Source organism: Myxocyprinus asiaticus, chromosome 10 (assembly GCF_019703515.2).
Source record: "Myxocyprinus asiaticus isolate MX2 ecotype Aquarium Trade chromosome 10, UBuf_Myxa_2, whole genome shotgun sequence".
NCBI classification, from domain to species: domain Eukaryota; kingdom Metazoa; phylum Chordata; class Actinopteri; order Cypriniformes; family Catostomidae; genus Myxocyprinus; species Myxocyprinus asiaticus.
The window spans coordinates 7,679,962-7,704,950 of record NC_059353.1 but is presented as its reverse complement, the minus strand read 5'-3'; the positions used below and the strand labels follow the sequence as shown (position 1 = coordinate 7,704,950).

General features: G+C 40.6%; 1 protein-coding gene across 1 annotated transcript; it reads left to right on the top strand.

Moving 5' to 3' along the window:
- The first annotated feature begins 1,734 nt into the window (after positions 1-1,734).
- On the top strand, positions 1,735-24,220 carry LOC127447261 (INO80 complex subunit D-like). Its single transcript, XM_051709027.1, has 10 exons — positions 1,735-1,960; positions 5,060-5,306; positions 5,902-6,719; positions 8,727-8,829; positions 8,951-9,175; positions 9,288-9,397; positions 9,816-9,949; positions 15,556-15,776; positions 16,151-16,308; positions 16,802-24,220. Exons 2-10 carry the CDS (start codon positions 5,089-5,091, stop codon positions 17,722-17,724), a joined length of 2,910 nt encoding a protein of 969 aa, XP_051564987.1. The 5' UTR covers positions 1,735-1,960; positions 5,060-5,088; the 3' UTR covers positions 17,725-24,220.
- The last annotated feature ends 769 nt before the right edge of the window (positions 24,221-24,989 follow it).

Below are 24,989 nucleotides of genomic sequence, written 5' to 3'. Positions count from 1 at the left end.
ATATTCTAACATTTAATACAGTAAAAAAATAAAAATAGTATAAAACTAAGGATTAGCCTAATAAAACGTCAGAATACATAATTCAGCGCGTTATTCAAACAGCATGATTAGGTCTATTAATAATAATAATAATAGGTCACAAGGAACTATGGGCTGGCGCAGGCAAAACTGATGTCTGAATAACGTATAGGGGCAAGGAAGGACAGCCGGTAGAGATTCTGGTGCCCCCTAGGGTAAGATAGTGCTCCCTAGGGAGTTGGTGCCCAACGCAGAATGCGTAATATGCGTATAGGGAGTGGCGGTACTGATGGGGTAATGTAATAAAAATACATTAATTAATTGACCAGAAAAAAAGCTAATTTACATTTAAAATACATTTCGTGCCTTTTTGAGTATTCAGTATTTTTCAAATTGCACCTACTATATAAAACATTCATACAAAAACTCCAGATGACTAAATGGTTTATTATTGTTATTTAGCCCTACAAAACAGCAGCTACTCATACTGATAAATATCAAAGCTAGAGCATGAAAATGTAATACGTAGTATTGTCTGTCCTAAAGCAGTCAAATGAAATTGAAGCGTTTGAACCACTTAGACCTGGCATACTGATCAAAAGGAGTCCCACGTTGACAATGTCATGCAGAAATGGCTTTGTGATTAAGAAAGTTTTGGAAGTTAAGATAAAATCCAGTGGAAAGAGTCTTCTTCACAAGTTCAATGAATGTGTCTGATGAATTTATTTTCACCAAAATCAGCGGTCTGGTTTCAATTAGGATGCTTAATGATTTAAATATGGATGTAATTTAAAAAAAGGAATATTTCAAACTAGGATGAACTCAGAATCAGAAAAAGAATGAGCTTTATTGGGATGTTTACACACAAGGAAGCTTCCAGAGCACAAGAAATGTGACAAACGAGACATAAATAATAGAAATAAAGTTGAGATAAAGTATGTATAGAAATACATAACTGGACACACAATAATGTATGTAGGATAGCAATATGTAGAAAAGTAATGTGAGAAGAGGTATAGCTATGTACAAGTAGTTAAGATAATTTAACTCGTTTTCAATTCTACCATAATCTAAGAGATGTTTAAATCCGAGAATTACATGACTTAATTTAATATTTGTTTACATTTACATTTATGCATTTGGCAGACGCTTTTATCCAAAGCAACTTACAGTGCACTTATTACAGGGACAATCCCCCTGGAGTTAAGTGCCTTGCTCAAGGACACAGTGGTGAATGGCTGTGGGGATTGAACCAGCAACCTTCTGATTACCAGGTATGTGCCCACTATGCCACCACCACACTATTTGTTTTTGAAAAAGTACAATTATTTCAGAAATCAAGACATTGTCCTTATGCATTAATGTATACTCTGATCGGCTGCAATGTAGCATGAATTCTGCTGCAGCCACTGATCTAGAGTAAACTTTTCCCTTCTCATTTGTAATAAAGGTTTGAATATGTGCTGGGCAAACTATTTATGCTACAGTTATTAAAAACTGCAGCAATGCTACATTACCACACATGTACTACAGTATATCAAACAGATTCCCAGTTCCTGAATTCCCACTCTACTGCTGTACCCAAAAACGTCACTATGCACTGTCTGTAGATATTTTAGTAATTTGGTAATTGTGCTGTTATTATGGTGTTTTGTAGTTCATCATGGTTGTGGAGCGGCTGTCATGTTCCCGCAGTGCCGGTGGTGGTGCTGTTACTCTGCCAAGCACTGAACTCTAAACCCCCGCAGATCTGTTCAATGAGAGCAGAAGATAACGTAATATCTAAACCACATTTGTGATCGGTTTAACGGTTCACGACCTCAGCAGGGAATAGTATTCCGTAGCATAAGGAATTCCGATGAATATTCGGTGCAGTTAACGATTTGGGGCGTTTGTACAGTCTGTCCGGAGTGAAACCTCGCAGAGGCTGAACCCACTGCAGGTAAGCGGTCTCCGCGGGCTCGATTACCGCCGTACACGGGTACTGATCGCCCTGACCCCGTTACCGCGCCACTCGGACACTTAGCATTCTCAGTAGGCCGATGTTTACATTGGCTCAGAATGTGCATGAAGAATACGTGTTGTTTTACTTTCGCCATTTCTTAACTTAGTAGCTCTGCAATAGCTTCAGATGTTCTCCGTTTTATTTTATCAGCGATATTCGCAAACGCATTTAAGTTAAACGAATATTAATTCGATATTAACGAAAATTAGCGCTCCGCTATCACGGCCTGATTTAACGGGCCTCGTTCGCATTGTTTATAGCCACATTTACGCCGATTAGTTTACACAAGCTTCACGTCTTTGTAAAAATCAAATCATAAAATACGAATCTTTGTCCGTGAATTTTTATCTCATAAATGTGTGTTTTATCGTTTTAAAGTTAAAATGAGAGCAGTGGCACGTCACTGTTTGTGTTTCCTGGGTTTGTTTTTAGCATCACAGCTAATGGGTCAAATATCGATTTAATGTGATACTTTACCATCTAGAGACTCAAAGTAAACACATGACCGAGTTTAAACTAATGCATTATATATTTATGATATCACATGGTTAAATGAGCTTAATTTCTGGCTAAATATGGTGTTTTTTATTTTATTTTTTTATTTATTTAGCGTATCGATTGGTTGACAGCGATGTTTATTTAACACAACTTATGAACAGTTATTAAAAAAAGATGTGCTTACCATTTGAAATATAATTCTAAAATTAAGTTGACAGAGTATGTAGGTCCAGATATTATGTATGTAGGTAGTTTATATAATTTAAATTCAATGTAACGTTAATAAATATTATCAGTATTTTCATGTTTGTTTTTATACATTTACAATATTTTGCTAATTAAATGCTAATTATGAAGTCCCATGGTATATATAAAAGTACCATGGCAAAACAATCTGATAACAGCACGACTGTACTATGTTACCACCTTGGTGCTTGTTTTAAGGGTAGTTCATTTGATTAGCTAAATTACATTATTGTCTGGTAAAAGGTATCATCCTATTGATCAGAGCACATTTATTTTATAGGTTGCAAGCTTAGGACGCAATAGACATCACTTTTTTGATTGTTAACTGTCTGTTTGTTTTGGTTCCTCTTGCCTCTATAATCTTTGTTTTGAGATCTTCTAGTTAACCTATAACCACATCAACTAGCTTTGACTCAGGCTTGCCATTTAGTTCAGACATTAAACCAGGACACAAGGTTGATGTAACTATAATTAAAATGTTTTATAATTATATTTATCGCACATATACAGTGAAATTCTTATTTTCACATATCCCAGCTAAGCTGGGGTCAGAGTGCAGGGTCAGCCATGATACGGTGCCCCTGGAGCAGATAGGGTCAAGGGCCTTGTTCAGGGGCCCAACAGTGGCATCTTGGCAGTGCTGGGGCTTGAACCCCCAACCATCTGATCAGTAACCCAGAGCCTTAACCGCTGAGCCACAACTGCCCCAAAAAAAACTATGATATGCTGTCAATGTTGTAGAGCTCTGTCACAATTCATGAAGTGTGTGCCCTATAGGCTTGCGATTGTTGCCTTGTTCATGCATTGATAATCTGAATATTTTCCCAATGATTATCAATATATGTCAGGATATATATATATATATATATATATATATATATATATATATATATATATATATATTTTTTTTTTTTTTTTTTTCAGATATAACTAGGGCTGCTTGTCAAACATATTTCTCAACACAACGTTGGTAAATATTGAGCGGCAGGGTAAATTAAAGGCGGTCGTATACTGGACATGTCTGACGACAACATGCCGCATTTTAAAATTCAGAACATTTATTTTCTACAAAAGTATGCTCACACCGCCAACACTCACCGTCAAAATTCTGCAGCGCCACAAGAGTGCAACTCGCATAGTTTGTATATAGGTATCTTTCGTATAGCTTACACAATGTATTTTCAGTTACGGTATTTCGTTTTGTGGTTTGACAGTTTGAATGAAACCTATTCAAGGTCAAACCTATTCAAGGGCTACATACAGAGAAATTGCATAATAAGCGTCGTCATTTTTAATCGTTCAGTTTGTGCAGTTACACCAGTTTCATACACTAACCTGCAAACTCATCGTCACTTTGTTCAGTCTTGAAGAAGTAAAAAAAGAACCTTCGTAACTTTGGACTGCCATCTGCTGCGCCGCATCAGCTCCCTGTGTGTGTGATACCGGTGCTTTTCCTACCCGCGACCAGCTTCAGTGAATGTTGCATCGCCCCCTTGTGGTCTCCCAAAGCTATTACACCAGACTTTTAAACAGAAGGCCAACTGAGTGAATTGGAAAGCACAGAAATTGGGCTTCTAATTTAAATGGCAGCTAATTTTAATATATCTATGCCTCAAAAAAATATTGATAAAATAATGTGCCAATCAATAATCGATATATTGAAATTTTATGACATCCCAAGTGATCTATTTGATATTACATATTATACATAATTTATTAAGTGTTAAAATGTATATTGTAATTATGTATATACAGTGGCCCCAAATGTATTTTGACACTTAAGCCACACTTAAATGTATGAGTGTAATTGGATTAGATAAAATGTCAAACCAAATGGAAAGATAGCGCAGGCATGCTTCAGGTATTGCTATGAAATGATAAAACAATAGATATACTGTTCAAAATGAAGACAAAAAGGATTGACACATTCTTTTTGTCAGAAATTAGTGGAACTTGTCCATAGTTAATGTAATGAACTACACCTGTGTTTGCTGACTTCACATATCCACTAAAAATCACCTTGGGACCAGTTGGTTAAAAGGCGATGCAAAAAGTGAAGTGGTGCGGATTCCCTAACATCATCAGATGCTGCTTGGTTTGATATTTTTTTTTAAATCGTATTTAATGACATTCATGCATTTTTGGTTTTAAGTGTCCAAATACATTTGGGAACACTAGCTATGTTGTAAAGCAGTGATTCAATGTGTCCACATTTCGTATTATGTGTAATTTATGTGGAATAATGTTGTTATTTACACACACACACCAACTGATTTTTCTCCCTCTGATCAGCTGATGTTCTCAGGGACCAGAAACACGTGATGTATGAAGGTAAACACATCCATTTCTCAGAGGTGGATAATAAGCCGCTGTGCTCCTACAGCCCAAAACTCTGCAAGCAGCGCAGATTGAACGGATATGCCTTCTGCATTCGCCATGTTCTGGAGGACAAAACTGCTCCGTTTAAACAGTGTGAATATGTGGCCAAGTACAACAGTCAGCGATGCACCAACCCCATCCCCAAAGCAGAAGAGAGAAGGTGAGAGCTGCACAATGAGAGGAAACCGAGCTGATTACATCCGAATTTTAGCACTCCGGTGCCATACAGGCTGTTGTGAGATGTTACTCTTGATTGTCAAACTGCATCAAACATGTATAACATTTGTGTTACTGTTTGTGAATTCTTAGTTGAGTTGGTTAAGGCCACAACGAATAGTCAACAATGTTGACGACAAATATTTTCATTGCCGAATTGTTGTTTGATCCCACGGGATCATTTTGGAGAAAATGTAAGAGCACAAATAATTGATTAAGCATTCTAATGATCATTAGATTAGTCATTTATCAAAATAATCCTTAGTTGCAGCTCTAGAGTGTTTATGTGTGGTTAGGTCTGTCCTGGCCTGAAATCAGTCAGAGAGCATGCACTTTTCCCGGACGTGAGAATGAATGAAACAAAGCATTGAAAACTTTTTTCTGGAATTAGATACATTTTGGGACCTCAGTTAAAAGCATTAGTCAATTGGCTGCAGTTGCCTTGGCATCCATCAGTTCATGCCTAACTGTTTAAAATATGTCGTCTATATGTTGATATGTGTGATTTGAGTAAAACATTGTTAAATTTTCTTTGGCAGATACTGTAACAGCCACCTACAGGTGCTGGGCTTCATCCCTAAGAAGGAGCGTAAGAAGAAGCAGGATGCTCTCGAGGAGGTGCGTGCCCGTGCTCATGTCGAGTCCGTTGCTCTGAACATCACCGTTCCCTCTCTGGCTCTTAGAGACTCTAACGGACTAGACGGCCTCCCCCCGTCTCCACCCTGCTCTTGTCTCACCCCCCTGCCCCTCTGCGACTCTGACCTCCTCGACCCCTTTGCCTTCTACGAGGAGGAAACGGAGGGAGAGGAGAGCGTGGCGCAGAAAAGCTCCAGTACGAGGAAGCCGCCTGGTAGGCCAGTGATCGGCCTGAGGGTGACTGCCCGGGACCCTGAGCACCTTCAGTCAGATATCGAGCATTTTAGCGCCGTCACAGAACCTTGCACGCTTCCAACCTCCCCGCACTTGCCACAACCACCTCCACCACCACCACCTTTACCTCCACCCCAACCCTCATCGAGGCTTGTCCAGCCCCTCCAACATGCAGATTGCACCCCCTACATCCAACATGGTGCGGTGCAGACTCTGCTATGCAAGCCAGCTCCACCTCAGACCGGCCCTTCCGTGTTGTCTGGCCTGCTCCCGTCAGCAGGGGCTCAGAACCAGCCAGTCATCCGGAGACCTCTCCCTACTGCCTCTCCTCACTCGCCTGCTGCCCAGGACTGCCCTCAGCGCCACTTTGTGGCCATGCGGCCCGCTGCCTTTACAGCACCCCCCGTCTGCCTGCTCAGACTGCAGCACCTCGTGCAACTTTACACTCAAAGACAGAGAGAGCGTGGAGACCTGTTCCCACATCTCGGTATGGCGCCTCCACACTCATTATGAACAGTAACACTAAACAGAAGATAAATGAGTCTCAAAACATTATCGTACAGCAAATATATTTGAATTGGTGTGCAACACTGAACATACTGTAACTATAGTAATTCATCAAACAATGTGGTAATTATGCTCTAGTAATGGGAATCATTAGTAATTTGAAGACTTATTGCATTTACTTTCTTCAGCAGCCTGTTGCTAAATTATGAGATCATTTCAGATTTTTACAGAGCAGATATAACAAATAAGAAGGAAATTTAATACAGTTCTTATAAAAGGCGTAAATGCAATCCAACAATCGATTCTAACTATATATTAAATAAAAAATCTAAACAAGCAAGACATGTGATAACATATTTTATTAACTCATTCATTCAAAGAACCGACTCAGAGTCATTCATGTGGAAATAAATACACTGGGCGCTCTGTGTGTTTTAAGATTAGTGGTCGACTGATATGGTTTTTTTTTAATGGCCAATGCCGATATCCAGAGAGCAGGGTGGCCGATAGGCCGATTCAATACCAATATATCACAAAATTTAATATAGTAAATAAAGTAAAAATAAAATTGCTAAAAAAGAATGAACTCTTATTTAGCACTTTATTTACTCTGGATCACCTGCTTAGATTGTCACAGAGAGACTTGATTTGTAAATGAGAGGAACTTTTGATCCTGATCCTGAAGTTTTGATTCTGGCTGATAGAATATGAGTTTTAGAGGAGAATATTATTAGATGAGCGCTCGACGGTAAGAAAAGGCTGGATTTTCGTGAGGTTTGTGAATTACATCTGTTTAAATGAGACATCCACATATTTGCACACGAAATATGAAAGAAGTATGATATTTGCCTTTTTATCATTAGACAAGAAAGTTAAATGTTACAGGGAACTGTTGAGGAGAGGCTGAAAGTATATGTCCTTTAGAGGAAGAAATACGAGCGCTTCACAGGATGCTGGATTTGCTCCAGTTTTGTGAGGTTTGTTTATTACATCTGTTTTAAACAAGGTTTCCGCATGTTTGCAGATGGTATATGATATTAGTTTAATTGATATTTGCCTTTTTATCATTAGACAAGACAGTAAAAAGTTACAGAGAATTGTTGAGGTGAGAGAGGAAGAGTGAAACACACGAGCACTTTAACATTATGAGATGAGATGTGTCTATATGCTGACCATTTCAATGAGACTGTGTTGCACGGCAGTCTATTATTGTAGTAACACAATGGCACGTAACAAAAAAAGAACTTCTCGGCGCCCTCGTGGCCTTAAGAAACAAATCGGCCAAACGGGAAAATTTATCATCTGATTTATTGGCCTCGGCGATATATCGGTCGACCACTATTTAAGGTGTAGATTCAGTAGAGGGCAGCACTGCCACTGAAATGCGCTGCAAGAAACACTGTTAGAGTATTTTAGAACAGTGTTCGGCCTGCATTGGTGGAAAATTGCACATGTGAGAATCGTTAACGGAACCAAAAGTCTTGAAAATCATATGGTTTCTGTATTTTTAAAAAATGGAACCGGTTCTGAACAAGAACCGGTTCTCGGTTCCCAATCCTGTTGTTTTAATCCACCAACAACCTTGTCAATGGATAATGCACTTTGTTGTATTTCAGATATTTTTAAGTTAATTTTGAGTAAACGTGTAAAATACTACCATTGGAAAACCCATATTGAGCGTCCACTTCTCTGGAGTCAGTGTTGGGTAGATTACTTCTGAAATAAGTTACACGACTAAGTCTATTCAGTAATGTAATCTTTTAGATTTAACTTTTAGGTAATCTAATCTGATTACTTTGGATTAGTTATTGCATGTTTTTTAAGAAATCTGATTTAAAATGTATTAGGTTAAGGACATTGTAATTACAAGGACATTATTTTTTTGTAATCTGATAACATGATCCAGATTACCTGCCATCCATTAATACGCAACACTGTGTGGAGTCATGTTTTGGATATCTGATAATATATGTATGTGTCTGATTAGGGCTAGACTGGTCTGAAGACAGTACAGATGATGAAGATACAGAGGAGATTGTTCCTTTATTGCCTCAAGCCTGGAGAATACAGGAAGGAAGTCCTTTTTACAGGTTAGAAATTCATTCACTTAGTAAATTGAGTTTAATCTGAGAGTAGTCAACAGTTGTTTTAGAGACAAAGCAAGCATGCTGTAATTCCCAGATGGATTTATTTTGTATTGTGTTGTGTCAGCTCTTCAGATGAAAAACCATTGTCCCGACGGGCACGTCTGGCACAGCTGTGTACATACCTGCAGGAGAGGTATAGACACCTGTGCAGACAGGACAGGGCAGCCACCCGTCACAGCAGATACCGATATGCCTTCCGAAAAGCTCTGCTCCATGCTGCAAGCAAAGACCCCGACTGTACTGCACAACTCATTCAGCGGCTCAGCAAGTGCTCACAGACCTCAGCCTGGTGTGTTCAGTCATCATGTTTAGAGGGATTATGTGCATGTTTAGATGTGTTTGTGACAGGATGTTTGTGTTTCTTTTGATGTGATTGTATAAATCAATATATTTTTTTGCAGTTCAAGGTCTGCAGTACCACCAAAGTATGAAAGGACAATGTGTACTGGAATCACCAAGGGTCAAAGCTGCTGCAACGTAGCTTTGCCATTTTCACGCCACTGTGTTCAACGTATCCTTTAACATACACAATCTACAAATAAATAAATGTGTTTTTAGTTGCCTGATGCTTAAGGATCAGGGTTGCTAAAATGATGGTTTGAGATCACAGGCCTGTACAGTGCCACATATATTTTGGAGGATATGCTTAATGAAGCCAAAGGCTTTGTTCACACTGCACACATTTTGAATGACTTGAAATGCTTTGAAATTCTGTGTACTGTGAAAAGTGCTATACAAATAAAAATGACGTGACTTTTCTGATTCACTGGTTTTGTTAAATTGTGTAACCCAGACCACAAAAAGACATAGCGAGTCGTTCATGTTAAAATATTTGGATTTTGCTTGTCAATGTGAACAAAGCCATTGCAAAGTAACAAGTAGATGTGTTCTGGTTGTGAGTTTTGGTTCTTGACGGCATGTCTGTGCAGATATGCTACTGAATCGCTCTCAGCAGCTGTTCTCCAGTTGTACTGCACGCTTTGCTGATGGACAGCAGTGCTCTGTTCCTGTGTTTGACATAACTCACCAGACACCTCTCTGTGACGAACATGCCAAGAAAATGGTGAGATACCACTTATAGTGATGACATAAAAAGGGAGGTTTCGACATCACATATGTGGACAGCACAGAATTTTATGAAGCATACAGACAGCATGAGGTCTTGCGGTCAAAAACAACTACTGTATTTTCATTTGTTTGTTTTTAAGTCTAAAGTGACATATTTACATTATTTACACTGATGAGCCAAAACATTATGATCACTCACAGGTGAAGCGAATAATGTTGATCATCTCCTAAGGCCACTTGTCAAGGTCTGGGAAGATTAGATGGTAGGTGAACAATCAGTTCTCATAGTCAATGTGTTAAATGCAGGAGAAATGGGCAGGATTAAAGACCTGAGTGACTTTGACAAGGGCCAAAGTGTTATGGCCAGACGACTGGGTCAGAGCATTTCTGAAACGTCAAGGCTTGTGAGGTGCTCCCAGTCAGCAGTGGTGAGTACCTACTGACAGTGGTCCAAGGAGGGACAAACCACAAACCGGTGACAGGGGGTTGGGTGTCCAAGGCTCATCGATGCGCAAGGGCAATGAAGGCCATCCCATCTGGTCCGAACCAACAGAAGGTTGTAATGATGGTTACGGGAGGAATGTTTCTCAACACACAGTGCATTACAACCTGCTACGTATGGGGCTGCGTAGCCACAGACCGGGCAGAGTGCCCATGATGACCCCTGTTCACCATCGAAAGCGCCTACAATGGGCACGCGAGAGTCGGAACTAGACCTTGGAGCAGTGGAAGAAGGTCGCCTGGTCCGATGAGTCATCACGTGGATGGCCATATACATGTGCACCGTTTACCTGGGAAGTGATGGCACCAGGATGCACTGTAGGAAGACAACAAAGGGTGGAGGGAGTGTGATGCTCTGGGCAATGTCCTGCTGGGAAACCCTGGGTCCGGCCATTCATGTGGACATCAATTTGACACGTTCCACCTACCTAAAGATAGTTGCAGACCAGGTACACCCCTTCATGGCAGTGGTATTCCCTGATGGCAGTGGCCTCTTTCAGCAGGATAATGTGCCTTGCCACATTGCACACATTGTTCGGGAATGGTCTGAGGAACATGATGAAGAGTTCAAGATGTTGCCTTGGCCTCCAAATTCCCCAGATCTCAAACCGATTTAGGATCTGTGGGATGTGCTGGACCAACAAGTCCGATCCACAGCTGCTCCACCTCGCAACTTACAGGACTTGAAGGATCTGCTGCTTGGTGCCAGACACCACAGGACACCTTCAGGGGTTTTGTAGAGTCCATGCATCTGCGGGTTGGCATTGTTTTGGCGGCACGTGGACGACCAACTGCATATTAGGCAGGAATGTTTTGGCTCAGCGGTGTATACGTAATCGATGTCGGCCGGTCAAACATACGCACACCGAAACGCATATGCTTACACCCAACCAGATGAAAATATCAGTCATAGAGATGGTAGTGGTGTTTTAAAGTGGCCAATTCAGAGTATTTTTCTTACTAAGTTCTTTATGCATTTCCATCATAACATTATTATTCTAACAAACTCTACGTGTCATCACACTCGTAGTAAAAACATTCAGTCAGTGAACCGAATAATAAATCCATTGCGAAGAGGGTTGCAAATATTAGAAATACACACAGATAGTTAGCTGCTAACGTTAAAAAATGAATAGAATACAACAGGCATGTTGATTTGCTCACAGACTAAAAGCTGTTTATTGTTTTGTTTTTATTTGTGAAACATAAACCGAATATGAAAAACTGTTACACACAATTTCTTAAAGCAGGTGCTTCTGATTAAAAAAAGGCCAAATCCTGTGATATCAGAATGAGCTTTATTGCCAAGTATGCTTACACATACAAGGAATTTGTCTTGGTGACAGGAGCTTCCAGTGCACAACAATACAAAAACTATTAAAAAACAGCAGCAAGACATAGATAATAATACAAAATAAAAAAATAGTTATACACATACGTACATACACACACAGATACACACATACATACATACACACATACACATACATAGTGCAGTCTAATACAAATCTGTTATCTGTTATGTACAGTGCAAATGTTTTTGGTTTTTTTCCCCAGAGGAATGAAATGGCAGAAGAGGTTGGATAAATAGAAAAAAGACTAAACTGTGTATTGCACATAGTTATTGCTCAATGGGTCAATTTAACTGTTCATGAGATGGATAGCCTGAGGGAAAAAACTGTTCCTGTGCCTGACGGTTCTGGTGCTCAGAGCTCTGAAGCGTCGGCCAGAAGGCAACAGTTCAAAAATGTAATGGGCAGGGTGAGTGGAGTCCAGAGTGATTTTTCCAGCCTTTTTCCTCACTCTGGAAGTGTATAGTTCTTGAAGGGGGGGCAGGGGGCAACCAATAATCCTCTCAGCAGTCCGAACTGTCCTTTGTAGTCTTCTGATGTCTGATTTCATAGCTGAACCAAACCAGACAGTTATTGAAGTGCAGAGGACAGACTCAATGACTGCTGAGTAGAACTGTATCAGCAGCACCTGTGGCAGGTTGAACTTCCTCAGCTGGGGAAGGAAGTACAACCTCTGCTGGGCCTTTTTCACAATGGAGTCAATGTTGGTCTCCCACTTCAGGTCCTGTGAGATGGTAGTGCCCAGGAACCTGAATGACTCCACTGCTGCCACAGTGCTGTTTAGAATGGTGAGGGGGGTCAGTGTTGGGATGTTTCTCCTAAAGTCCACAATCATCTCCACCGTTTTGAGCGTGTTCAGCTCAAGGTTGTTTTGACTGCACCAGACAGCCATCTGTTCAACCTCCCTTCTGTATGCAGACTCATCGTCATCTCGGTTGAGGCCGATGACAGTGGTGTCGTCTGCAAACTTAAGGAGCTTGACAGAGGGGTCCTTGGCGATGCAGTCATTGGTGTAGAGGGAGAAGAGTAGTGGGGAGAGCACACATCCCTGGGGGGCACCAGTGCTGATTGTACAGGTGCTGGAAGTGAGTTTCCCCTGTCTCACAAGCTGCTGCCTGTCTGTCAGAAAGCTGCTAATCCACTGACAGATAGACATGGGAACAGAGAGTTGGTGTAATTTATTCTGGAGTATAGCTGGGATAATGGTGTTGAAAGCCGAACTGAAGTCCACAAAAAGGATCCTTGCATATGTCCCTGGTCTGTCCAGATGTTGCAGGATATGATGCAATCCCATGTTGACTGCATCATCCACAGACCTGTTTGCTCGATAAGCAAATTGAAGGGGATCTAGAAAGGGTCCAGTGATGTTCTTCAGGTGGGCCAACACCAGTCTCTCAAATGATTTCATGACCACAGACGTCAGGGCGACAGGTCTGTAGTCATTAAGTCCTGTGATTTTTGGTTTCATTGGGACAGGAATAATGATTGAGCGTTTGAAGCAGCATGGGACTTCACACTGCTCCAGTGATCTATTGAAGATCTGTGTGAAGATGGGGGCCAGCTGGTTAGCACAGGATCGAAGACACGCTGGTGAGATGCCATCTGGGCCTGAAGCTTTCCTCGTCTTTTGTTTCTGAAAGACGCGGCTCACATCATCTTCACAGATCTTAAGTGCAGGTTGAGTAGCAGGAGGGCGAAGGAGGGGGGTTGCAGGAGGTGTTGGAAGTGAAGTTCAGAGTGGGTGTGGGGTGTGAGATTGGGCCTTTCAAATCTACAGTAGAACACATTCAGGTCGTCAGCCAGTTGTTGATCCACCACAGGGTTGGGGGTAGGAGTCCTGTAATTTGTGAGTTGTTTCATGCCACTCCACACTGATGCAGGGTCGTTAGCTGAAAACTTGTTTTCCAGCTTCTCAGAGTATCTTCTTTTAGCCATTCTGATTTCCTTGTTCAGTGTTTTCCTGGCCTGATTGTACAAGACTTTATCCCCACCCCTGTAAGCTGCCTGAGCTCTGCTGTAAACCACGGTTTGTCATTGTTGAACTTTAATTAAGTCCTAGTAGGAATGCACTTATCCTCACAGAAACAGATATGTGATGTAACAGTATCTGTGAGCTCGTCCAGGTCTGTGGCTGCAGCCTCAAAAGCACTCCAATCAGTGCAGTCAAAGCAGACTTGTTGTTCCCGCTCTGCTTCATTGGTCCATCTCTTTACAGTCCTTACTACTGGCTTGGTTGATTTTAATTTCTGCCTGTAGGTTGTAAGAAGATGAACCAGACAGTGATCAGAGAGTCCCAAAGCTGCTCTAGGGACAGAGCGATATGCATCCTTTATTGTTGTGTAGCAGTGATCCAGTATATTTCTGTCTCTGGTTGGGCATGTAATGTGCTGTTTGTATTTGGGCAGTTCACGTGTGAGATTTGCTTTGTTAAAATCCCCAAGAATAATAATAACTGAGTCCGGGTATTGTTGTTCTGTGTCTGCGATTTGATCAGCCAGCTGTTGCAGCGCTGTGTTCAAACACGGAATGGCTTCACTCAGCCAGGTTTCTGTGAAGCACAAGGCAGCAGAGGTTGAAAAGTCCTTATATACGATGCGTAGATCATGAGGTCCCGTCTTAACATCTGATCATCTAAAGGGAAGTCGGGTGGCTGCTCCCGGGTTCTCGTGCCTGCGGAATACAACCTCTGTCAGTTCGACTTATAAAGAGATGCTATTTATCTGTGGGGTTTTTCTTTATTATTATTTTATATTTTATTATATTTATTATTATTTTATATTATTATTTATTATTATTGTGTAGGTCCCCCTCGTGCTGCAAAAATAGCGCCAACCCGCATCTCAGAATAGCATTCTGAGATGTTATTCTTCTCACCACAGTTGTACAGAGTGGTTATCTGAGTTACCGTAGACTTTGTCAGTTCGAACCAGTCTGGCCATTCTCTGTTGACCTCTCTCATCAACTAGGCTTATCCATCAGCAGAACTGCTGCTCACTGGATGTTTTTTTTGTTTTTGTCACCATTCTGAGTAAATTCTAGAAACTGTTGTGTGTGAAAATCCCAGGAGATCAGCAGTTACAGAAATACACAAACCAGCCCATCTGGCATCAACAGTAATGCCATGGTCCAAATCACTGAGATCACATTTATTCCCCATTCTGATGGTTGATGTGAACATTAACTGAAGCTCTGAGTGATTTTATGCACTGCACTGCTGCCACACGATTGGCTGGTTATATAATCGCATGGATGATTGTTGTTGCTAGACGAGCTGGTTTGAGTATTTCTGTAACTGCTGATCTCCTGGGATTTTCACACAGAAGTCTCTAGAATTTACTCAGAATGGTCCCAAAAACAAAAAACATCCAGTAATGGGGCAGTTCTATGGATGGAAATGCCTTGTTGATGAGAGAGGTCAACAGAGAATGGCCAGACTGATTCGAACTGACAAAGTCTATGGTAACTCAGATAACCGCTCTGTACAATTGTGGTGAGAAGAATAGCATCTCAGAATGCTATTCTGTGATGTGGGTTGGTGCTGTTTTGGCGGCACGAGGGGGACCTACACAATAGTAGGCAGGTGGTTTTAATGTTGTGGCTGATCGGTGTGTGTATATATATATATATATATATATATATATATATATATCTAGTGCAAACTTGCATAGCGAATTAAATGCAGTGGAATGCAAAAACATGTCCTGTGTAAACAGCCACTAAGTGTTATATGTGATTCCGTGTGTGGCAGGATAATTTCCTACGTGGGGACGGTAATAGACGCAGTCAGCAGCAGCAACAACGACGCCCACGTAAGAAGACCAAACCGCCCGCACTGACCAAGAAACACAAAAAGAAGAAGAAGAGGCGAGGCCCGCGCAGACCACAGAAGCCCATTCCCCCTGCTGTGCCACAGGGCAACCTGCCAATGCCCTCCTCCCTCACACTGCCCGCTCACCATGCCCACGTCAGGTGTCCACCCCACAGCCACTAAATTTTTTCTATTTTTTATTCAAAACGTGCTTAACACAATTCATAATGCACTGCAAATAAGCATAGAATTCTCAGCATTGTTGCAAGAAGCACTCTAGCGGGTCTTCTTCTGTAGTAAGTTTTCGCTTTCAGTTCTGTTATTAAGGAGCAACAGTTTGAAAAGAATCTTGCTGACCAAATTAGATAAAGTTAGTTAAACTGTCGACAAACACATTTGAAGGAACACATTTTCCTTCCCCTCATTGAATGCTGAGGTTTGTTAACACCACAGTAAAGCAAGAAATTCAGTATACGTATATTGTATTGGTTAACGTCTTCCACATCTGATGTCTGTCTGTCTGTTGGTCTCGCAGGAGTCCGTCTACCCCAGAGCTCAGTGCAGGCGAGCTTCCTGATGACATCACAAATGAAATGCCTGACATTCCTAATGATCTTGAGCTGAATCAGGAAGATTTCTCTGACGTGCTGCCCAGACTACCCGATGATCTTCAGGATTTTGACCTCTTTGAGGGTATGTTCTCATTAGATTCTGTACAGTGAGTGTGTTTGTGTGGGTGCTTTTTAGTGGTGCTAGCCAAGACAAGCATCACTTGAACTAGTAGTTAGGATAAGGAACAAACCTTGAACCCTAAATATGAAACTTTGGAGCATAAGTCTTGCACAGTTTGTGCTACGGACATTAATTCATATCGCAAACCATGTGGCTTTGTTGATGATTGGTGTGCTATTACTTTTCTAAGTAATCTGACAATAAAGGGGGATAACATTTTATAGACTTGCATTAAAGGACCCCTATCTAGAGACCAAAATACTGTATCAGAGACTTGAGTGTTGGCGCTTTTAAATTGGGCCAGTAAGCAACCACAGTTATGCCCAAGCAACCGCCCACAACATCATAGCATCATGGTGGCAAGTTTTACACAGGCAAGCACCACTCACATCAAAAAATTTAAAAATCTAGTTGGTATTTTTGCATCTATTCTGACATTTATTTGTGGATCCAGGTAAGAACGGAGAGTTGCTTCCCACCACAGAAGAGGCAGAAGAACTGGTCAGAGCCCTGCAGGCAATGGGCTCATATCCCGAATCCCTGGTGTGTTTGTCTTCAATGGGTGAACTGACCCCCGCAGATGGAGTCGACCACCGCACCATGGCCGTATTCTCTGGATCGGGGGTCACAGCGACAGGCATCGGAGACCTTCTTAATGGCCGCATGGCTTCTGAGACCTTTCCCAATTTAGAACTGGAGGGAAACCTTCTCCACACCCCACTAGACCATCATTTCACCACCTCCACTTCCTCTCAACCTACTCAGAGCAGCACCACAGGGCCTACGAGTGGATTAACAGAACAAATGCTTTCCCAGGCTCCCAAGTCCGACCCCTCCCCACCAGGTAGTCATTACAGCAGTGAGCATGTGTCATCGCCCTACAGGGACCACATCTCTCCCCCACATGGTGCCTCTTATCAAACCGACCCTCCTCTTTTGCTTGAGGTGCCATTGAGTGGAGCTCCAGGGCCTCCACGCACCTCCTGGAATAACCTCCCCTTGTCGCTCACAGACCCGGCACAGTTTGGGAATCTCCTCAGTGCTGAAAGTCACCTCCTCTCCACCTCTCTCTCTACCCCGCTCTCCATCTCTCACTCCACGATCCTGCAGCCGACCGCTGCTCTCTCCGCTCTTCCCCAGTCGGGTCTGACTGGCCTCACGTCATCCTCATCCTCGCCCGCTTCTCGAGACCTCCTCACCACAACCCAACCTAAACTACAGCTACCGCAGTTTAGTGCAGCTTTCGGCCACCAACTGGCTTCCCACAGCGGGATTCCCAAAGACCTGCAGCCCAGCCATAGCTCGACAGCACCACCTACAGGCTTTACGATCACTAATGCCACTGCTGCCACACCCCCCTTCCCTCAGAGCAACTGAGTCTAGATAGAGAGACCCACCTCACACATCATTATGCTCCATCACAAACAGCCCTTTGACTAATAGCAGAGTCCTTCTGGACATGGTTAACCATATTCTCTGTGGCCACCTACACACTGCAGCTAAATAGGAAACGTTCACACTAGGGGTGTAACGGTTCTCTGTAAAAAAGCGAACCATGCGGTTCGCCACCCACAGTCCGGTAAGCATTTGCACTGCGGTTCATCTCAAGTCTAACGACGCATCATGATCATATGGTCTGGTGAAGAAAACAGCATCAAATAGACAGGCATAGTTACAACCTGTAGATGGATATGCTCCGCATGTGTCTCACATGCGTCATCTTTCTACAGAGACTACTGTCCAATTAACTTTTAGTATGTTAAATCAGTTAATGACATCACAGTTCTGCACGCGTTAGTGTGTAGTTGAAAATGGCAAGCGGAGAAGATAATTTGCTGAGAGACAATATATACAACTATAAGTAATCCTTTCATAAGGACTTTTTTTCTCAAAAACTGTAAACTGTACACACTCTTTGGTGCTATGAAAATTCCACTGTTTGTTTTGAGCGACCCACCCCAGCGACGTTACTCAGTCCCCCCCCAACTGACGCCATTGATTATCTCTTTGTTTGACCAACGGCAGGAGGAGGGCGTATTCAGAAAGCTGTTTTGAAAACATTGTTTTGCAATTCCATTTGGTGGCTCTAGTGTCGCAGAAATAACATACTTCAGCTTTAAGTTAAAATGTTGATTTGGTAATTAGAGAGTATTATTTGGTATTATTTTATTGTTAAATTCCCTAACGAAAATTAGCCATGGGTTTATTATACTCGCATTTTAGTAACCACGACTGTAGAAACCATGGTTTTGAAAAAATTTAAATGGTTAATTTTATGGTTACTGTGGTTTTAAGTAAAAAATACCATGGTGAAACTATGGTCACTGTAGTAAAATTGTGGTGATTTTTCATAAGGGCAACTGTGTTGAAGTGTTTGTTACCAAATTGATTATTCTTTCTTTAGATTTGGCAGTTGTAATTTTTTATCTGAACATTTCAAGTACTGAACTGTACTGAAAACATGACCCTAAATCCATGATACAAACGAACCGTGAGAAATTTGAACCGTAACACCCCTAGTTCACACAGCAGCAAAATACAGTTGTCAACCCTGTTTTAGAGTACTAAATAACATCATGTTCACACAGTTAACACAGAGTTTGGTTATAAACGAGGGTGACAATCGCATTCTTTAACTGAACAGACTCCCTTAAATTTTCAGGACTCAATTTATTAGTTATTTATGGGAATGACAACCACATTCTACAACCAAATTCAGGTAGTGACAACCATATTTTGATGTAGTTTGTACAGAAACAAACTGGGGTGCGTTTGTTAGAGATGCATCGTTGAAGAAAACCAACCAGCTAGTCACAACACTGTATTAACTATGTCCCGAACTATGTTTCCCGAAACCGTAGTAACTATGTCGCAAATCAACACATCCGCCATTCGAACCATGTTCAATAATGGTTCAACAGTGTTGTTAATGTTGTAATAACATTACACAGGTCATGGAGTAATAGGCCTAATTTCTGCAGAGATCAAATGGATAGCTAAGTTTGCACAAAGAAAAGATCATGTTTGTTTTGATTAAAAACACTTAAATAAAAGGCGGTGAGGGCGATTGATTTATTGTTGTGCATCTGTTGCTTATTTTACTCAAAAGCATTACGTCCACTCGTAATACAAGCCATCTAAGAAAGAAACGTGTCTAAAATGACAGTTTTCAAAGACTGAACTTCATGTGCTTTTGGAGGAGGTAGATGCAAAAAGTAAAAAAAAAAACTCCACAACTAACAAGAAAATATGCTTCTAACCATGTGGAAAGCTGTCATTTCAACCACACATCTTTGCGATGCTGTTTGCGAATGTTCATTAGAACTGTGGTCTCGGGAAACAACCAATTGTTGAACTATGTTGGTAATGATGGAACTTGCAACCGTACTTGGGGAAACGCACCCCCCGACCCACTAGTGAATGCATGGCTCTGTTTTCTCAAGACAGACAGCTTGTCTGAGTTGTGGTGCTAGTAAATCCCAGTGTCTTAAATCATTTACATATTTTGATACAGTCTGTCTCTCTCCACTGTGGCTGATCCCACCAGCTCTAGGGACTAGTAGAACCCAATACTTTATGGTCAACAGATATCATGCTGTTTAAAAGCAGCAGCTAAACGTGCATATATGAAAAGCATATCACCTGTGTCAATGGTTTCTGGTTGCTGTGGACCACAACATCCTAATAAGTTAAACTGGAATCAATATTTATTTCCATATTTACAGCTGAGACACCCAAACCTTGCTATGGTATTACTATATAAAGCCTTGTTCAAGTGCGAGTCCTGGTGGTAGAACCATTTTTACCTCAAATTTCCCATTGAATTTAATAGACAATTTACGCAAGAATGGATTAATGAATGATTTGCGCACACATTGGTTCTACTTGTTTCATGAGTAAGGCTTAGAGAACAGTCATTTAGGGAATTCACTCCCTTATTTCATTACGATTGTCACTCCCAAAACCTTGCAGTGTGTACATGGCCTGTCAACAGCCTCTCTGTTTGTTGTTGAAGTGACCCAAGAGTTGTCCTAGCCTCATAGTCTGTCATTACTTACTTCTTATTTATAATTATTCCTTAAATGAGAATAGCAAGTTTTTGGTTCACTTGCTTTTTGTGGAGTCCTTGTGTTAGTAGGTGCATATGTGTTTGCTGTAGAGAGAGCAGTGCAAGTCTTTTAAAGGCCTTGGTACCTGGTATTAACATTTGTCTCTGGTGATCCGATCACAAGTGGTCAGCAGAGATAGATTGCCATTTTGCCTGGTGTCTCAAATGCTTTTCCTGTTACTACTTGTGATTGAGTTTCATGACTACATACATTATTACGTCAGTGTGCCACTGCAGGTTGATGAAGCACAAAAAGTTGGCACACTGTTGCTTCCAAATATATAAATGCACTTAAATAGCACTAATTTGAGTAACATTAAATGTTGCCCAAACTGTAACTGGGAGGTTGACTAATTGAAAGAACTAGTCCCCATAGGTTGTGTATTCATTGCAATGGGCAATGACAATTAAACCCTCATCTCTTAAACCCTCATACACAATATTTATCGTGGCTATCCACTTTGCTACAGCAATCGTGAAGCCACATTTACGTGATTTTTTGGCACTTTGAATTCCACATGAAAAGAATGTCTGGTTTTGATTTTAACGCTGGCACTGTCCACCTAATGATACTTGTTCCGAATTGTCCGGTAAGACGGAAGTGTAACGTAATGCCAGGGAAATGCTGATGCTTCAATCCAGCATGTCAACCGATTTCGGCCTATCACAAGTCCCATCTGGGTTTGTTTTGTACAAAGAATTATGAGGAGCTGCTCTGAGTATAGTCCACAAGACAGTCAGGGTTCATTTGGGGTGCTCACATAATGTAATAACACTGGAAAATGCGACACAAAAACTCACTGTTCATAGAATTTCTAGATTCACTTAAAATCCCCTTATTTGGACAGAAAAATAATTGGAATTTGAAATGCACAATAATTGCTGTTATCTCAAATAACCGACAGGCCTACTTAGAATGCTCCTCAATATTAACAAAATTTTTGATTATTTGCTTCACCTGATTTCAGGAACACTGAAATGTTTCAGTGAAGTCTTGTGCATGATGTATATGTATGGGCTTTTCAAACATGTTGATCAGATGGTTATGTATAATTGCGAGAAGGCAGTCTTTCTTTGTTGTCTGGAATACATTAGCAATTACACTGCAAATACAATGTGGTCACATGCATTTGCTGCCCAAAAACAACTGGACCCCGTCTAAATACACATACACCAGTATTAGCACCATCCACGTGTTAACGGATTGTCTGACAGCCAAATGTTAATACCAGGTGTAAACACGATCTAAATGGCCTGATACATGCTATCATGGTGGCACTGCAGTTAAACAGTTTTCAGGCAGTTTTAAGACGGTAGCCCCGGAATAGCCCAACCCTCCACAACTTCACCCATAATTCACTCATTTGTCTCTCAGAGAACAGGGCAGGTCTGAACATCTCTGAGATTGATTTGGACTTGGGTCTCAAGAAAATCCACTGTACGACTTGTAATCAGGACATTTCTATAGCACTGAACAGTATGACTCTTTCATGGGTTTTTGCACAAGCTCAGTGGACCTGACCTGGGCTGTTCACATCAGAAGGTCAGCTCGGTTAAATAAAGCAATAATCTCATCAGCAGAGCCTCCCAACCAAGTCTTCAGGTGTGGCTCAGCAGCCTCAACCTGGGGCTACAAATAGCCAAATCTCATTCTTTTAAAACAGTTACATTTATGGCTTAACTGTTTGTTAACAGCAAAGTTCTCAACTCAGACCTCGTTAAAACTGTAGAAACACTGACATGGAACTCATTCAGCAAAAAGAAAACAACAATTACATTTTGAGGTCAAATTATCGGCATATATATATATATATGGGTTAAAATGTCTGTTATTCTTTATGGTGCTTAACATGTTTAGCATAATGTGGCCTCAGCTGGTTACTATAATATAAGAGTCCTCTGTGGTTTCAGAGTACAGTAGAGCTGGCATATGAAGGGAGAGTTGACATCAACTGAAATGACCCTGTGTTTGGTGTGGGTACCTTTGGTGCAATCTTAAGTGGAGAATGGTTTGTGCAACCTGATTGTTTTTTTCACCAGACTTCCACACACGTTTCAGGTTTCAACGCAGCCATTTTTAGCCACCGTCAGTCAGCCTTACGACACATGGGACCAATGTTCTCTTCGGATTAAATTTGTATTACATTTTTTAAGGTATGAGAGTAAAACCAAGGTTTTTGTTAGATTTTAGACACTGAAAGATTATCTCACATATTGTTAAGTATTACATATATTTATAGAGTAGAAACCTCTAGATTGGGTTTTGTTGAGTGGCAAAAGACTAAATATGAGATTTTTAAAAAGAAACTGGTCATTTACAACCAACTTGGTGGAACTGAAAATTTTGTGATATAATGTTTGGTAGTTTTAATAGCTATCAAAATTGTCATGATTAATCACTTATTGATTGATGTTGTGTATCTGTGTCATTTATTTGGACAAAGAGTCTGTGATCATGTGTGACAGTATTTTTGATAGCTATTAAAAGGTAACAGCTAGTGGATGCTGAAAGACAGATCATAGTTTAAATGTAAAACAATCATGGACCTTATCATTTTTACATCAGTTGTTCCGTTGTTTTTGTGAACTTTTCAATTCAGTGCAACAATTCACTTAAGAATGGTTTTACGAAAATTACATTCTTATGTAAATTGTCATATTGAATTTAATAATTTGTTAAACCATTATTGTGTAAATTTCACATCATTCGTAAAATCATTCTTATCAAAACATAAATAGATCATAAAACCATTCTTACGTGAGATGTTGCATTGCTTTTACGAACTATTCAATTCAATGCAACAACTCATAAGAAAGGTTAATTGAACTATTAAGTGTGCGACAATTTACATAAGAATTGTTTTACGAACTATTCATTTCATTCTTATGTAAATTGTTGATTGTATTAAATAATTTGTAAAATCACTCTTTCATAAATTGCATTCAATTCAATGGGACATTTTACATAAAAATTAGTTTCGGTCCATTTCACACAAATTCATTCTGCTGTTGTTTCATTAATGATGCCCATTGAGAGTGCCACATTGATCATGGGTGTGCTGGAGCCATTCGTTTTTGCCATTACTTCACGATGACTTGTTTTTGCACAAATTGAGGCATCCTCTATGATTTTTTAAAGCTGTCCTCAAATGAAGAGAATCTCAAAGAGTACTGTACTGACAAGACATGGTTAATTTTCTTGGTTATATTCCCTCCTGTGGTTCTAGCTGCATTTTCGCCTGTACTATATACCACAGGTCTAAATGACTTTTTCTGTCAAAAGCCTGATACATGTGAACAAGAGTCCTCTTTCGTTACTCTCCCTGCCAATATTCATCAGTTGTGGCAAAAGGTGTTTCGTTACTATAACAAGCTGTAGTGTTGTTTGCGGTCCACGTTTATACTGTGTTACTACTGTGTGTTCTGTGCGAACGAAAGCAGGTCCACTGCACAGAGAAAACTCCAGATGGCACATTGCTTGCACTCTGCGTTCAGATACCTGACTGATTCCTGTACTCACTGAATGTACTGTAGAACTGTTTTTAAAACTGATAGGATAATCTAGTCACCTTTTGTTATTGGTCTTTAATTTGTCTAAGGTATTTTTAATTTTAATTTTTTTGTATACAAAAGTTTACATTTTTATGTATATTTTTCTTGTGTAAAAAAATATGTAATATGTGTATAAACATTGTATGTAATATCTGTATATAGAGTGAAAATTTTTGATCTTGTTTTTGGATGTAAGAATTAAAATTGTGTGAATTTGCATGGACGGGGACAGTTCTACATTATTTGGAGTCCAAAAGTCTGAGATCACAGATTCTGGGATTCATCTTTTCACTCAAATTATTAGCTGATAATATAATTTGTAATGAAACCATTTGTATAAAATGAGATTAATGCAATATAGTAGCACTTTCACTTGTGGTTTCAGACATTTGGACCCCACAGCATATATAAGAAAACACCTTGCATGTCACCTTTGCCCTGGCAGAGGTATAGGCTGTTTTTTAGTTTAACAGCTCTGTTCAGAAGGTAAAAAGATCCCACAATGTACCCATGAGAGTGATGATTGGAATGAGCTGTATACTACTCTGATGTGGACTTCAGCACAGGTTTATAGTCCTATAATCCATTACCAAGTTACATTACCTCATAAAAAAAACACTGTAATCCAGGTGCTATCAAAGGTGCTGTAACTCTTCGTGCCATTGGAGAAACAGGAAGACCAAAGAAGTCCATAAAGGCCAAATTAGTTTTAACAGTATGGGGTTGAGGAACCGATTGAAAATGTGCTATTTTGTCTGTTTCTCTTTTTCCAGCTTAATATGCAGAGACAACTATAAGTAAGCCATTCGTTGGTTGATTTCCCCCCCCCAAAAAATGTAAACAGCGGGGCGAATGCACTACTGCCACTTTTTTCTTTGTAAAAGCCGTACGTAACCAGCAAAGTTTAAACATCTGTAAAGCTGGAACTTGAGTATCAATGGCAAAAAAGTCAGAAAATACAAAGAACAAGAACACAGGTCAG